The sequence below is a fragment of the Mesoplodon bidens genome (assembly GCF_964165515.1).
Source record: "Mesoplodon bidens genome assembly, chromosome: 3".
Taxonomy (NCBI): Eukaryota; Metazoa; Chordata; class Mammalia; order Artiodactyla; family Ziphiidae; genus Mesoplodon; species Mesoplodon bidens.
Window position 1 is genome coordinate 136747076 of NC_138178.1, and position 14750 is coordinate 136761825.

General features: G+C 37.7%; 1 protein-coding gene across 1 annotated transcript in view; it reads right to left on the bottom strand.

Moving 5' to 3' along the window:
• Positions 1-14750, bottom strand: part of CCDC175 (coiled-coil domain containing 175) — a 73306-nt gene that overhangs the window by 3052 nt on the left and 55504 nt on the right. The window contains exons 15-19 of the mRNA XM_081229429.1: positions 12533-12612; positions 10910-11062; positions 7613-7715; positions 4569-4612; positions 3099-3261 (exon numbers count right to left, since the gene is read on the bottom strand). Of these exons, the coding sequence (XP_081085555.1) occupies positions 3099-3261; positions 4569-4612; positions 7613-7715; positions 10910-11062; positions 12533-12612 (543 nt within the window). The remainder of the gene's footprint in view (positions 1-3098; positions 3262-4568; positions 4613-7612; positions 7716-10909; positions 11063-12532; positions 12613-14750) is intronic.

A 14750-nucleotide genomic window follows, 5' to 3' on the forward strand; every position in this document is an offset into this window, starting at 1 on the left:
TGTACTAGACTGTGAATTCCATTTGGGCAGGGATTATACCTGTTTTCATTCACCACTGTAACCCCAGAGCCTAACACGGTACTTGGCACAGAATAGGCATTCAGTAAATACTTGTGGAATTCAGTTTAGTTTTAATAGTGAAACATGGATGAAACCTTAAAAACAGGAGGAATTTCAAGTATCAGTATGCCCAGTTAGGAACATTTCAGTGGCTGCAAACAGTACTGACTTTTAAAATTGAAATTCCTCCAATCAGTAATCTATTGACTGAAAATATTTTTAGTAGAAATATGTGTTTTTTCTTATAAAATTAAGTGATATTCTTTTCATTTCCAACAACAAAAAGAGGATATTTTAATTTTTTCTGTAATTGGTCACTGTGTAACAGAGCATATTCATCATTGCATGGCCTAGAACAAAGAAATCATCCCTTCTTCTCTTATTTGTCTCAGACTACATGATCCTTAGGGTTTGCCATGTTGCCAAAAAAAATCTCACCCACTCCATGAGTGATCAAAGGAGAAGATGCAATACTCTAGCTCAGGGTTTAGCAAACCTTTTCCGTAATAGATAATTTAGGTGTGGCGAGCCACATGGTCCTTGTCAGTGTCTGCCATTGTAGCACAAAAGCAGCCATATGTAATGTGTGACTGTATGAGCGTGGCTGGGGTTCAATAAAGCTTTATCTACAAATATAAGAATTTGAATTTCATATAATTTTCTGGCACCAGGAAATATTATCCTTTTGATTTTTTTCAACCATTTGAAAATATAAAAACCATTCTTAGCTCTGAGCCCTATAAAAACAGGAGGGGGCAGCTTTACAGAAAAACCCGAACGAAATTTTTGGCCAATCCAATATTTTCCATACTTGCAATATTTCATAATAAATATTAACTGGAACTTGTTCCAGTTGTCTAGAAAAAGAATGGTTTAATTAAGAGTCGTATATACGGGGCTTCTCTGGTGGCGCAGTGGTTGGGGGGTCCGCCTGCCGATACAGGGGGCGTGGGTTCATGCCCCGGTCTGGGAGGATCCCACGTGCCCTGGAGCGGCTGGGCCTGTGACCCCCGTGGCAGTGAGAGGGGCCCACGTACTGCAAAAAAGAGTCGTATATACGGATTGCCTATCAAATGAACTTAAATTTTAATTAAGTGATTGTACCATTTGGATGAAATAAAAATGAATGGCACATGCTGAATTGGCCTATTATTTATATTTTATTTGGGTTGGTTTTCACTCAAAGCAACTATTACTCTTTTCTGAACATGATACTTTAAGTTGAAAATAGAAGTAAAAATTAAGATCCATGCTGAGACTGAATATACAAACCAACAGTGGCCACACCATACATGACAATAGACCCATGCAATGATCATATATGTAATGAGCCCAGAACAGTCATAACTTGATCAATGACCACCAACTTCCCTCTTTTATGACCCTTCTTCTAACTTGGGACCAACCAGAGAGAAGCCAAGTATGCTTACTAATCAATCACATAGGCTGTCCTCCTTCTAGTCAGCCTGTTACCAGCCTCCCCATGCTAACAACCTCCAATCAGAACACACCTGAAGCCTTCCTTTTTTTTTTCCCACACTAAACTTCTCTCACTCCCACACCTGCCTCTGAATCTCTGGCAAAAACAAGTGATGGTGACTCTGACTCCCTTGTTCTACCAAGCTTTATGCCTCAGCTTGTTCTCGTTTGGGTGGCCTGCAACTTTTTCCATGCTGCAATCCTCCACTTTCCATAGGTTATCAATAAGACAGTACTCAAAATACGTGAAAAAGGGAGTATGGTATTAGTTATTCCGTGGGTTTAGCTTTTCAATATAGTCTATTTTTTTGCTCCAATGCAAAGATTCCATCAGGTCTCAGACAAAAATGGAAATAAGATTTGCTCGTGTGAAAACAGTGCAATTGACACCTAGAGATGATTTGGCTCTTAAAATTCTGCTTGCTCTACAGTTGCTAGAGATGGCCTGACCTAGCAAAGAAAATGCAGAGTTAAGCAAGATTCACCAGGGACGCTTATGCACTGAGACACAATAGGTATCACCAACCTGGAGCAGGGCCACCGAGACAGCTTTTAGGTTGATAAGAAGGTTCACCCACAAAATTCCTTATTGGCTGCTAAAACATTATTTCTTTTGTCAAGCAATACCCTCAGAATATTGTTTTTTTACCAAATATTGAGATGTTTTTAATTGTACCACTTTCTCTCATTTTACTTTTATTTCATCTTATTTTTAAATTTTCTACAACCCACCTTTAATATCGCTTATCTAATGATGATGCTTTTAAACCTTAATAACCTCTAATAGATCTGTACACTTGCCAGGTGACATTATTTTCATTTCACCACTCCATCTTTCCCCTACGCTCTATTCTCCTTCCTTCTTACCAGCCCCTTCTACCTCCACCATCCCACCTTCCCAAGGGATTCCAGCCCTGGGACCTCTGGGCTGTACTGTGTGAGGATTCACCTTCACTTCTAGCTGCAGCCCTGATCTGGAAGGAGTTCTGTAGCCCTTGTGTGTAACATGACACTAGAGTAGGGATTGAGGATGAAGGTTGATATTCCTCTGGAGAGCCTGGGTTGCTTGCCCATGAGTCAATCGTGTTGCATAGGATGTGTTATCATCTCAGAAGCCCCAGAAGGCATCACTAGAAAACAGCAACTATTGCTGTCTTTAATGCTGTTGCTGTTTTTAATGCTAAACTCAGCTCAGGAAGAAAAGGGAAAATGATGTTCAATGTCTTCTGTTTAAGAAGACAAGGAAGTATGTAAAAGAGTTTAAAAAGATTTTGGGAGGAAAACGTTTTAAAAAATCAGAAAGAAGTTGCGATTTAGTTATTTAGGAGATTCACTCAGATGGAAGGGAGACTTGCCCAACACTGCTGCGCTACCATATTCAACCCCACAAATGAGAATCAACATTCATTGAACATATGTGACATTATTGAGAATGGATTATTGGGGATAACTAAATTATTGATAGGCATTCTTTTTTTTTTTCCTATTTTAGATGTCACCAGCTACAGTAAAATAGCAGAAAGGTCTTTGTTACCCAAAGCTCTTGAGATGTTACTTACTGAGAAGGTCTGTCTGCGATTCCTGTTCCATAAGAAAACGCAACTCTTCAATGTCCTCTTGAAGCCAAATACGGATTTGCTCCATTTTTTCATCTCTTTCATTCAGCTTCTCTATCAGATTTTTTATTTCTTGCAAGGTCTCATTACCACTCTCTACCAATTCCTTTAAAAAGTAGCATTTGGGGGTATGTGAATATAAATTGCAACAAAATAAATAAAAACATATTTTGTATAAGTGAGTCATGTACAAGACAAAAATACATAGGCAAAATTGGTACTAGTCATGTAAAATAAGTGTCTGTAGACAGCAGATTCACAAGGTTCTGTAAAGGATCTCAGAAAAGTGGATTAGCAAATGAGAAGATTTAATGGAGTACTCACTGAACTCCAAATTTTAACTGGGTAGGGTAGTGGTGGTGGTATAAAAAAGCCAGCCCATCTTAAGAGCAGCACAGAATTGCAGAGGAGATTCAGCATGGCTTAAAGCTTAAGAGAAAGAACTTTGGAATCAGGCTGGATCTGAGCTTTAAATTCCCAAAAGTTCATCAACTGTTCGGTCTTAGGCAAGTCACTTAAACTCTCTGAGCCTCAGTAGCTTCATCTAAAAAGGGCACTACTAACACTTCCCTTATCCACTGTTTTAAGGGTTAAACAAGGATCACATGTAAACTTTAAATACTTAGAAAGTAGCAGAACCAGGATTTAAACTACAGCCTACCTCCCTCTAAAGGGGGGAGGGTTGGAGATGGTGAATGGCTGGTAAAACACGGAGGAGAGATGGAGTTCAGAATTGACACCTTTGTCCTAAAATGATCTGTGTTCAGTTTGTGCTTGAAAAAGAAATTGTCATTCCCCCATTCCCACTTTAACTGAAGTGCTAGAGTGGGAAGACAGCTTCCCAAAGGATTAAGATTTCATAGAGATGTTTGGTACTCTTAAAAATAAGACAACAGGCCCAAAATGGAGTCACACTAAACCCCAAGTCACCAAACTGCGAGACTTAATTACAGTTTCAGCTCTCTCAGAAATGGAATCTTAAACGAGTCAATCAGGAATCTACCTGATCAGTACTAGTCAGGTAATTTGCCTAGTAGACGCCGGCCATCCCTGAGAGGAAAGTGACCTTGCAACAGCCAACCTGCCTTTTTTGCCTGGAATAACTTCCTTGTTCCTGCTCCCTTCTGACTATAAAAGTCTTTCATTTGTACAGCTCCTCACGGCTCCTTTCTGTCTGCTAGCTTAAATGATGCCTGATTCATAAAGTGTTGAATAAAGCCAATAAGATCTTTAAAATTTACTCAGTTGAAATTTGTTTTTTAACAGCACAAAGGATACATTTTAGGATATGATGATCACACCAGCTCTGTCACTCCCCACAAATCCTGACCTCTTTCCTTACACACACACTTATTAGGTAGGTGAATATCTTAGAAATATGATACTTATGGAGGCAATACAAAAAAAGCTCACCTTAAGTGTAGTCCAAAATTCAGTCCACAAATCCGAACATTGTGCTAAATTAAAGATTTTTAAAATGCAAAAGTTACTGAAATAATTTGAACATTTTTATTCAAGTAACACTATTTGTTTTTCAAAAATTATTTTTATCTAAAAATTCCTACTTCCAAAATGTCAGAACAACACTTGCCCTCCCACTTTAAACAAGGAGAAAATGGGACTAAATGTATAAAACAAGTATATTTGTTTCAATATCCAGTTTTCAGATACTGGAGAGTGCACAGTACAGAACTGTGACACCTGAGAGAAGGGGGAGAAATGTGAGCCGTATGATCACTGGGCTCTCTGCTGCGGGTGTGAGCAGAGCAAGACAGTCTCACACAGATACCGAAATCTGCTCAAAGATTAGCAAATCAAATCCAGCAATATATGAAAATGATAATAGCTTTTGAAAAAGTGGGTTTTATCCCTAGAGTGGAAGATTGGTTTGACATTCCAAAATCAATCAATGTAATTTCCCATACTAACGTCGTAAAGGAGAAATACCACCTGAGCGTCTCGGTAGCTGCTTGAGTCACTGAGGTCATTCACACAGGCACTGCATGCCTACGTGACTGACCCCCTCCAATAAATACCCTGGACATCCAAGCCCTGTGAGCTCCCCTGGCTAGCACCACTTTGCATGTGTCACACGTCATTGCTGGGGGAATTAAGTGCATCTTTGCAACTCCACTGGGAGAGGATGCCTGCAAGCTTGCACCTGGTTTCCTCCAAGCCCTTTTGCCCTTTGCTGATTTTACTCAGTACCCTTCACTGTAATAGACAATAACTATAAAGTATAACAACTTCTGAGTCCTGTGAATCCTTCTAGCTAATCACCAAGAATGGGGACAGTCTTGAGGACCTCTAAAACAATACGAAGAGCTGCAAAATCTTGCTGAGAAAAATTAAAGAAGTTCTAAATAAATGGAGATATATACTGTGTTCTTGGATTGGAAGTCTTCATTTTGTTAAGAAGTCAATTCTCCCCAAATTGATTTACAGATTCAACACAAACCCAATTAAGATCCCAGCAGGGGTATGTGTGTGTGGTGTGTATAGATTAATAAGTTGATTCTAAAACTTATATGGAAATCAAAAGATCTAAAATAGCCAAAATAATTCTAACAGAGAAGCACAAATGTGGAGAACTTGCATTACATGATTTCCAGACTGAATATGAAGCTATAGTAACCAGGACTGTGTGACACTGGTGTAAAGTTAGATATTTAGAATAAAGGAACAGGCTCATAAAACTGATTTTTTAAAAACGTCGTTTGAGTAATACAGTGTTAAAAGGAGAGTCTTTTCAAAAATTGTGCTGGCACAACTGAATATGCATAAGAGAAAACCATGATATTTCAATGCTTTCCTCATACCATATGAAAAAGTTAACTTGAAATGAATCAGGGATCTAGACATAAAAGCTAAACTAAAAACTCATAGAGATAACGTAGGAAAAAATCTTTGAGAACTTGGCTTAGGCAAAAATGTATTAGACAGGACACAGAAAATACTAACCCTAAAAGACAAACTAGATAAAGCAGTCTTTGTTCAAAAGAAAACTTTTAACTTCTTTTCTAAGACACCATTAAGAAAATGAAAAGTCAAGCCTCAGACTGAAAAAGGACTCATTTCCAGACTATATAACGATTTTAACGACTTGGACAGACATGTGGCAGATTGTATTTTCCAGAGATGGCTCCACAATATATTTCATCTCCCATGCTCTTCCCCCAACATGATGCTGACACTCTTCCCATTAGTAGTGATGTCTCTGTCCCCTCCCCTTTTGCCTGGTGACTGCCTCAACCATTAGGACATTGTGGAAGTGGCACTCTGACTACCAAGGTCAAGTCACAGCAATGCCATGAACTTCCACTTTGTTTTCTTGGGATGCTAATTTTTGGAACACAGCAGGCCAAAAAGCTACATGCATGGAGTGGCCACATGGAGGTGTTCTGGTTAACAGTCTCCCCTGAATTCATCTGAGAGCCAGCATTGACACCAGAAGTGTGAGTGAGTGGGTCTTCAGATGATTCCAGTCCCCAGCTGCTGAATTACCCCCCAGCCATCAAGTTGCCCCAACCGATGTCATGTAGAACAGGCAGGAGTTGCCTCCACTAAGTTCTAACCAAATTGACAATTTGTGAGCAAAGTAATTTGTAACATCATGCTGTAATAGATAATCTGTTCACGACACTTCACAAAAAATGATATATAAGTGGCCAAAAAGCATATGAAAAGATACTTAACCTTAGTCAACAGGAAAACTTAGTCAAGAGGAAATATCATTACATGCCTAGTAAATGGCTAAAATGTTAACAATTTTAAGTGTTTTGACAATTTTAATCGTTGGTGAGGATGTGGAGTACCTCATTGATAGTGGGATGATAAATTTGTACAACTACTTTGGCAAAGTGGCCATTTCTTATAAAGTTAAACCTGTTACACTAACGGTGTAACCCAGCGATTCCCCTCCTTTGTATTTACCCAAGAGAAATGAAAACAAATATTCTCAAAAACACTTATAAACAAATAGCAACCCCAAACTGGAAACAATCCAAATGTCCTTCATCTAGCAAATGGATAAACAAAATATGGTATATCCATTAAATGGAACACTACTATACAGCTGTAAAAAAGAGCCAATGATGATATATGCAACAACATGGATGGATCTTAAGAAACAGCTTGCTGAGTGAAAGGAGCCAGGTACAAAAGAGTGCATGCTCTATCATTCCATATGTAATCCTTAGGGACAGAGGGCACATCAATGGTTTCTAGGGACTGGAGGTAGGGTGGGAAATCAACCACAGAGGGACACAAGGGACGTTTTTCAATGATGAAAATGTTCTATATCTTTCTTGTGGTACTAGTCGTTCTAGTGGTATGTACATTTGTCAAAACACATTGAACTTAAGATGGGTGCATTTTATTATATGCAAACCAGTAAAATTGATTTAAACAAAACTTTATTTTTTATATATAAAGGTCATTCATGACACATTACTTACTCTGAAGAGCTGTCAGCTGAGACGACAGGTCACTTGAGGTGCACATGAGGTCTTCTCCTCCCTTTTTGTGTTGCTCTGTGCTGTTCTTTATGTATGCAATATACTGGAAATTAAAGGCATGTGTTTGCTTTAAGCCGTTTAGTTATAGAAGGTTAATTATCCATGCAGTCACTTAGCAAACATTTATTGATTCCTCCTCTGTGCGACCTACCATTCTAGGTGCAAGGGTAACAGTGGTGAACATAGCCCTTGTTAAGCTTACATTCTGGTGAGGAAGGTAAAGGACATTACTTCCTGGTAAGCTTTTCAACACCCAAGTAAACATGGTATTCTGAATTTGCCACAAAAATGAATTAAAAGGTATTCTGCCTAAACACACTGTCTTCACAGGAAAAAAAATGATTTTTTTTTTTTTTGCAAAATGTGTGTTCAGTACATGTTACAAGGCAGCCCTGATGCCTCACTGGAGGCATTCATAAGCCCTCACAGAGATCAAGTCAGGAGAGCCTATGGAATTGCTCACTCCAGTCGGATGTTTCATTGCGTTGGGTGGCAGTGGTAGCACCCAATGCTCAGGACCTCTAAAGTCCCTGGGAACTCTGAAAGTATGGGCTTTGGGATATAATGTTGACACTGGCCCAGTTTCAAGAGAGAAATAGTCAAATACTAGAAACTACTGATAAAAATCTTAGAAATACTGTCTTGTACTGTTGGAGAAGTAGACATGGAACTGTTCCATAGGACTGTTTATAAGCATGTGTTAGAAGGTCTCTCATGCAGCCTTGATCTTGTAGCATTCTTTGCAAGGCTTGCTGGAAGGTTTTGTAGTAAACCAAAGTGAAAGTCACCTTAAGCCAAGTCCAAGTCATCATTCTTGCTCTCTTTGAACATGGATCACTGTTCGTAGACTTGCCTAGCTCAGCAGTCCTCTCATAACTCTCCAACTTTCCTCTCTTAGTCCTCCTTTTTGGTCTCCTCTTCTGTTTACTCTTTAAAAGTTGTCTTTCTCCAGAACTCTGTTCACACCTCACTGTTCTCATTCACTATCCCTGAGGAATTTCACCATCTCCCAGGTGTAAATCCTACCTCTATGCTAATGACATCCTATCAGACTTTTCCCTGGAGCTCCTCACCTGGTGTGATTCGGTGTTCTTGCTCTGGGTGACTCTGTATATGCGCCCTGTGTAGATTGTCACACTTAACAACCAAATTGTAATTATCCATTTGTATACCCGTCTCCCCAGTCAGACTGTGAGCTTTCTAAGGGCTTGGGACAGTGTCTTACTCATATTTGTATTCACTGTGCCTTCCCTAGAGTTTGGGACTCACTGATGATTAAAATGTTTGTTAAAAAAAAAAGAAAAAGTTTGTTGAATGAAGGGATGTGATCAATAAAACAAAGAGTGGTAAGTGAATAATATAAATGCATAGGGTCATCCAGGGGCTAGTAGGTGGACCTTGAATCCAAAAACAGAACTTTTAGAATCGGTCTTTAACATAGTCAGTCATCCATTTGCTCACTCATTGTCAAAATAGCAATGAAAATACCAGTTAGATTAATAAATAATCTACATCATCTTGATAGAAGACAGTCTGGTGGAATATTTCACAGGTGGATGAAATTTCTTACAAGGTTGTTTCAAGGGCTAGAAGAATGAAGATGTGTCAGATGTGTGCAGGTTCTTGCTGATGGTACCTGGGCTCTGCAGAGCACATCTACCTTTTCAAAGTACATTAGCACCTCTTATGCCATTTTAATTCTACCAAAAAACACATGATATTACTGGGAAAACTGTTGCCATTTAACCAATGGAAAAAAAAATTGCTCAAAGAGGTAAAGAGATTATCCCCTTACTTAGAGTCTTACTGCTGTAGGACTGTTTTTATTTTTCCAGTTATTAAAAATTCAAAAAAACCCCAAAGAGACTCAGTTTCCTAATCTATAAAAGGGACATAATGTAATATCCACATATATTATCCAGGTTACTGTGAGCATCGAATGGGACTGAATTCCTTTTACATGTGAGGCATTGTGCAAAACTCTTGAAATACACTGATACAGATCCTGACCTTTGAGGTCAATAAGGTTTACCAGAAAAAAATATTTTTTTAATTGCATTTCTTTTGCACTTTCAGTTTACAAAGAAGTCACCTTCACACTATGAATTTAGGAGTTATTCCCATTTTTAAGGGGAGAAAAATGAAGCTCACAAGTTAAGTGATCTGCCCAAAGTCACACAGGGTTACCAGTGAGCGACAGATTCAAATAAGTAACTCAAGTATAAATAAGTAAAATTCAATCATTTGAGATTGAGACCTTAATTTTAGGGGTTGGATGAACAAATTCTTTTGCTTTAAAAAAAGCTGCAATCAATATGAAACAGACAACCTAACTTTTTAAATGGGCACAAGACCTGGACAGGTACTTCACAAAGAGGGTAACCAAGTGGCCAACAACCTATGAATAGGTGCTTCATTAATCATCAGGAAAATGCAAATTAAAACCACCAAGGGACACCTCTATACACCCTCCAGAATGATTAACTTGAAAAAGGCAGAGGTTCATAGACAATGAGGAACAATTGTGCTCTCATACACTACTGCTGGGAGTGGCAGTTAGTGCAACATCTTTGGGAGACTGGCACTGAGCACTAAGGTGGACCATACACCTCCCTATGGCTCTAGAATTACACTTGAGATGTTTACCCAAAAGAAATATGTAATTTTATTCACTAAAAAACATGTAGTAGAATGTTCATAGCAACACTCTTTGTAATAGTCCAAATTAGAAACTCTCTAAACCCCCGTCAACAGTAGACTGTATAAATAAACTGTAGTATAGTCATACAATGGAATACAATACATACATACAATACAATACAGAACTAAGGAATGAATGAATCATACCTTTACTCAGTAATAAGAATGAACCTCAAAAACATAACGTTGGGCAAAAGAGTGCATTTGTATAATTTCATACATATAATGTTCAAAAATAGGCAAAACTCGTCTATGGTATTAGAAGTCAGTATAGCATTACCCTTGTTAGGAGGTTAGTGACAGGAAGGCACAATAGAAGATATCTGGATTCTGTTGATGCTTTGTTTCTTGATCTAAGTGTTGGTTACCCAGTGTATTCATTAAGTTGTGCACTTATGATTTGGGCACTTTTCTGTGTGTACTTTAAGTTTCACTTAAAAAGTTTTAAGAGCTATTCTCTCCTTTCCTCTTGTAACTAGTGCAGGTGTAGACAATCAACCAAGACCATTGTGCAAAATGAAGTGCGCTTGAACTTACCTCTTTTAATCTTTTATTTTCTCGGAGCAAATCATCTGTTTTTAGATCATGTACATAGATTTCATTTTCTAATTGCTTTAGAACTTCAAAATGAGCTTTGATTTTATGGCTTTCGTGATCTCTTAATTGTTTTAATTCTTGCTTCACTTTATTCTGCTCAAACATAAAACTCATAATTATTGCATAGAGTTCAACTAGCAGGTCCCCAGTGTATTAGTTTGCCTGGACCACATTCAGAGAGGGGTTCTAATTACAACTGACCCTTGAACAATGCAGGGGTGAGGGGCACAAACCCCCTCCACTCAAAAATCTGCGTGTAACTTTACAGTTGGTCCTCTGTAACCCCAGTTTCACATTCGCTGATTGAACCAACCACAGACCGCATAGTACTGTAGTATTCATTCATTGAAAAAAATCCTCATATAAATGGACCCACAGAATTCAAACCTATGTTGTTAAAGGGTCAACTGTAACTCCTTGACCATCAGCTGAGGTTATGGACACCTTCTCTTGAAAAACTTTATATAAACTCCAAAGCGAATGGACTCTGGGAAAAGAGTCTATGGATCCCAAGTTAAGAGCCAAAGTTAAGTTGTTGAGACAATTTCACAAAATAGAATATACTTTGACATATGAACAATTACCTGGCAAAAATGGGGAAGCAGGGAGTGGAATTTATTGAGGCTCTTTCAGTGAGGACTTAATATTTCTCGAAAGAAGAAGAATATTACTTTATGGATTTTTCAGAGTTCTCTACAGTTTTCTCTACTGAATTCTCTAGGCAGTTTTCTATTATTATACTGCTATAAATCACATAATCTTTGTACATTGTATAATCGTACCTAGCAGCATCTTATAAAGAATATAGAATTATATATATAGTATACTTACTTGTAATTTTCCCCTTCATATGTTTCTATTTCCATAAAGTTACTTTTGAGATCAGTGACTCTCAAAGAATACATTTTATTTTTAATTAACCAACTCCACATACATATGTTTATCATTAAGTATTGATTATAAAATTTGAAAAGGTAGTAAGCATCTATTCACCTGCTCCCATTTCATTCACTCCCTCCACACCCACAACTTTGGCCCACTTATCCTTGTCTTCATAGGAATTTTCCAGAATAACAGATCTGAAAAGAACCTTAGGAAGCATACTCCAATCTCTACCTTTTAAATAAGGAAACTGAATCCTCCCCAGTGATTTTCCAGTTTTTTGTTTTGTTTTGTTTTTTTTAATTTCGGCCACGCGGCACGGCATTTTGGATCTTATTCCCTGACCAGGGATCGAACCTGCGCCCCTGGCATTGGAAGGTGGATTCTTAACCACTGGACCACTGGGGAAGTCCCAGGTTACATGTTCATTGCTTCTGAAGTTGTTCTCTCTCTCTCTCTCTCTACACACACACACACACACACACACGTATATATATGTGTGTATATGTATATATCTATATACATATATGTATGTTGTGACTAAAAATTTCAAAACATTGATATTAACAGGGTAAGTTTAAAAAATGTGAATTTCTTGAAAACTCTAATGTGCTAGGTAAGTATCACTGTCTGTATATACCAATATTCTAATAAAAAAGAATGAATACATTGACTCTTTACCGTGTTGTTACAGTATCTTAAAAAGTCTCTTGACAATTGAGAAATGTGATCATTCAGTAAATTCTGCTCCTCCTTTTGTGCTACAAAAAAGAGAGAGAGAGAAAAATAACCACCTACAATGTTCTTTAATTAAAAGACAATAATCAAAGTAAGACATATGCCTGGTTTTAGAAGCCAAACACTATGATAAGGCTTATAACAAACACTGGAAGTCAGGCGCTCCCCAATGCTGCATCCACCCCTGTGTTTGACTCCTCAGAATCAACCATTTTTAACTCATTTTAACTTTTTCCTCTTACATTTTCTTAAAAAATTTTTTTCTTAAAATTTTTTCTTTAAGAAACATTTTTCTTTATTTTCTTTCTTAACTTCTTCTGCTCGCTTCCTAACATAGTAGAGGAGGACACAGCCCACTTACCCCCATCCCTCCACCTCCCGCCCACACCCGCAGCTCCATGTTCCCTTCCTCAACCTCCTTGTGAAGTTGTGGATTTTGTTTAAATGAATTTTAAATGTTTGGATCATTATGACAATGTAAATATTATTTACTGATGAGACAAACAGTGTAGTATGATTACACTTCCTTTCTTATATAGTTTCTTGTTTTTCCTGGAGGTAAAAATTACCTCACTTAAAAAAAATTGCTTAGTTTTCCATGTACATGTCATTAATTCATATCAAAATCTATAACAGAATTGTAAAATCTTTCTGAACATTACTTCCCACATGGTTAAACACGTTAGGTAATCCATCAGTTCCCTTTCTCTAACCTCTCCCACTACCTTCTGTACATTTTTCTTTAGTCCTGCCGCAAAGCTGACCGGCTGGGACTTCCCTCCACATCTCTCTCATGTTGGACCTCCTGCTTTCTGAATCTCATACCTTCCTCTTTCTCTTGATTTATTTCCTCTGTTTGTTGAAGCAAATTTTATGTAGCTTCCTGAGACAGAGTAAATGAGATCTTGTATATCTAAATATATCTCTATTCTAAATCTATACTTGACTGGTAGTTTGGATGGGTATCTAATGTTGGAAATTATTTTCTCTCAAAATTTTGAGGGCAATGTCTTCTAAATTCTATTATGATATTGATGTTAAGAAGTCTGAGACCATTCTGATACTAATCTTTTGTGTGAGATCTGCTTTTTCTCTCTAGAAGCTTTTAGGATATTCTCTCTTTTTTTTTTTTCCTCCTGAAATCCAACAGTGATGTAGCTTAGTGTCTTTTCTTTCATATATTGTACTGGGGATTAACAGGCCCTTTAAGACCCTTTAAAATAGGAAGTTCATATTCTCCAGTTCTGAGAAATATTTTTGTAATATGTCATTGATAACTTTATACTTCCCATTTTTTTTCTGGCCTCTTTTTCTGGCCTTCCTGTTAGTCAGATATTTGACACCTCAGAACAGTTTTATAATTTCCTTACCATTTTATCCTGTTATCTCCTTATTTTTTGTTCTATTTTTGGAGAGATTTCCTTAACTTTTCTTATAATCCTCCTATTGAATTCTAAAATTTTAGTTGCTATTTTTTTAATTTTTAAGAGCTCTTTTTTGTTCTTTTTTCTTTTAAGCATCTTGTCCTTTTTCATAAATGCAATATCTTATTTCTCTAGGAATATACTTTAAGATATATTCTCTATACTAGAGAGAACATATATTCTGAACAATATACAGAGAATATATACGTATTATATATAATAATATAGAGAGAATATATACTCCCTGAGAATTTATCTTTAAAAGTATTCTTATGTTATTTGTGTTTATATTTCCACCAAGTTCTGTTTTTCTATCTGCTTTAGTTTATGTCATTCATGCTGGAGTTTTTCCTGAGATGTCTGGTGATCTTTGACTATCTAATCCTACTTAAGGGTGAGGAACTAAAAGGTTTGGTTCCTGGGTGGACTTCACTGTACAGTGATCAGGAAGTGATCACCCATTTTGTTGGGGGGCTCTCTAATGTTAGATTCTGTGGAGCTCTTTGAAACTGTTCAGTGTCCTTGGGGAAGAATCCAACCATCTTCAGGATGGGGAAGGGATCACAGAAGAGTTATACCACAACTGGCTGGCAGCCTTCATCAAGCTGAGCAGTGGAAGGGGGTCTCAGAACAGCACTTGTCTTCTGCCCTCAGCCATATCTGATATCCTGAAGTTTAGAACCCTCTTGCCCAATTTCTCTGCTGGCATTGTGGAGGAATAGTCAGTCAGTGGCACA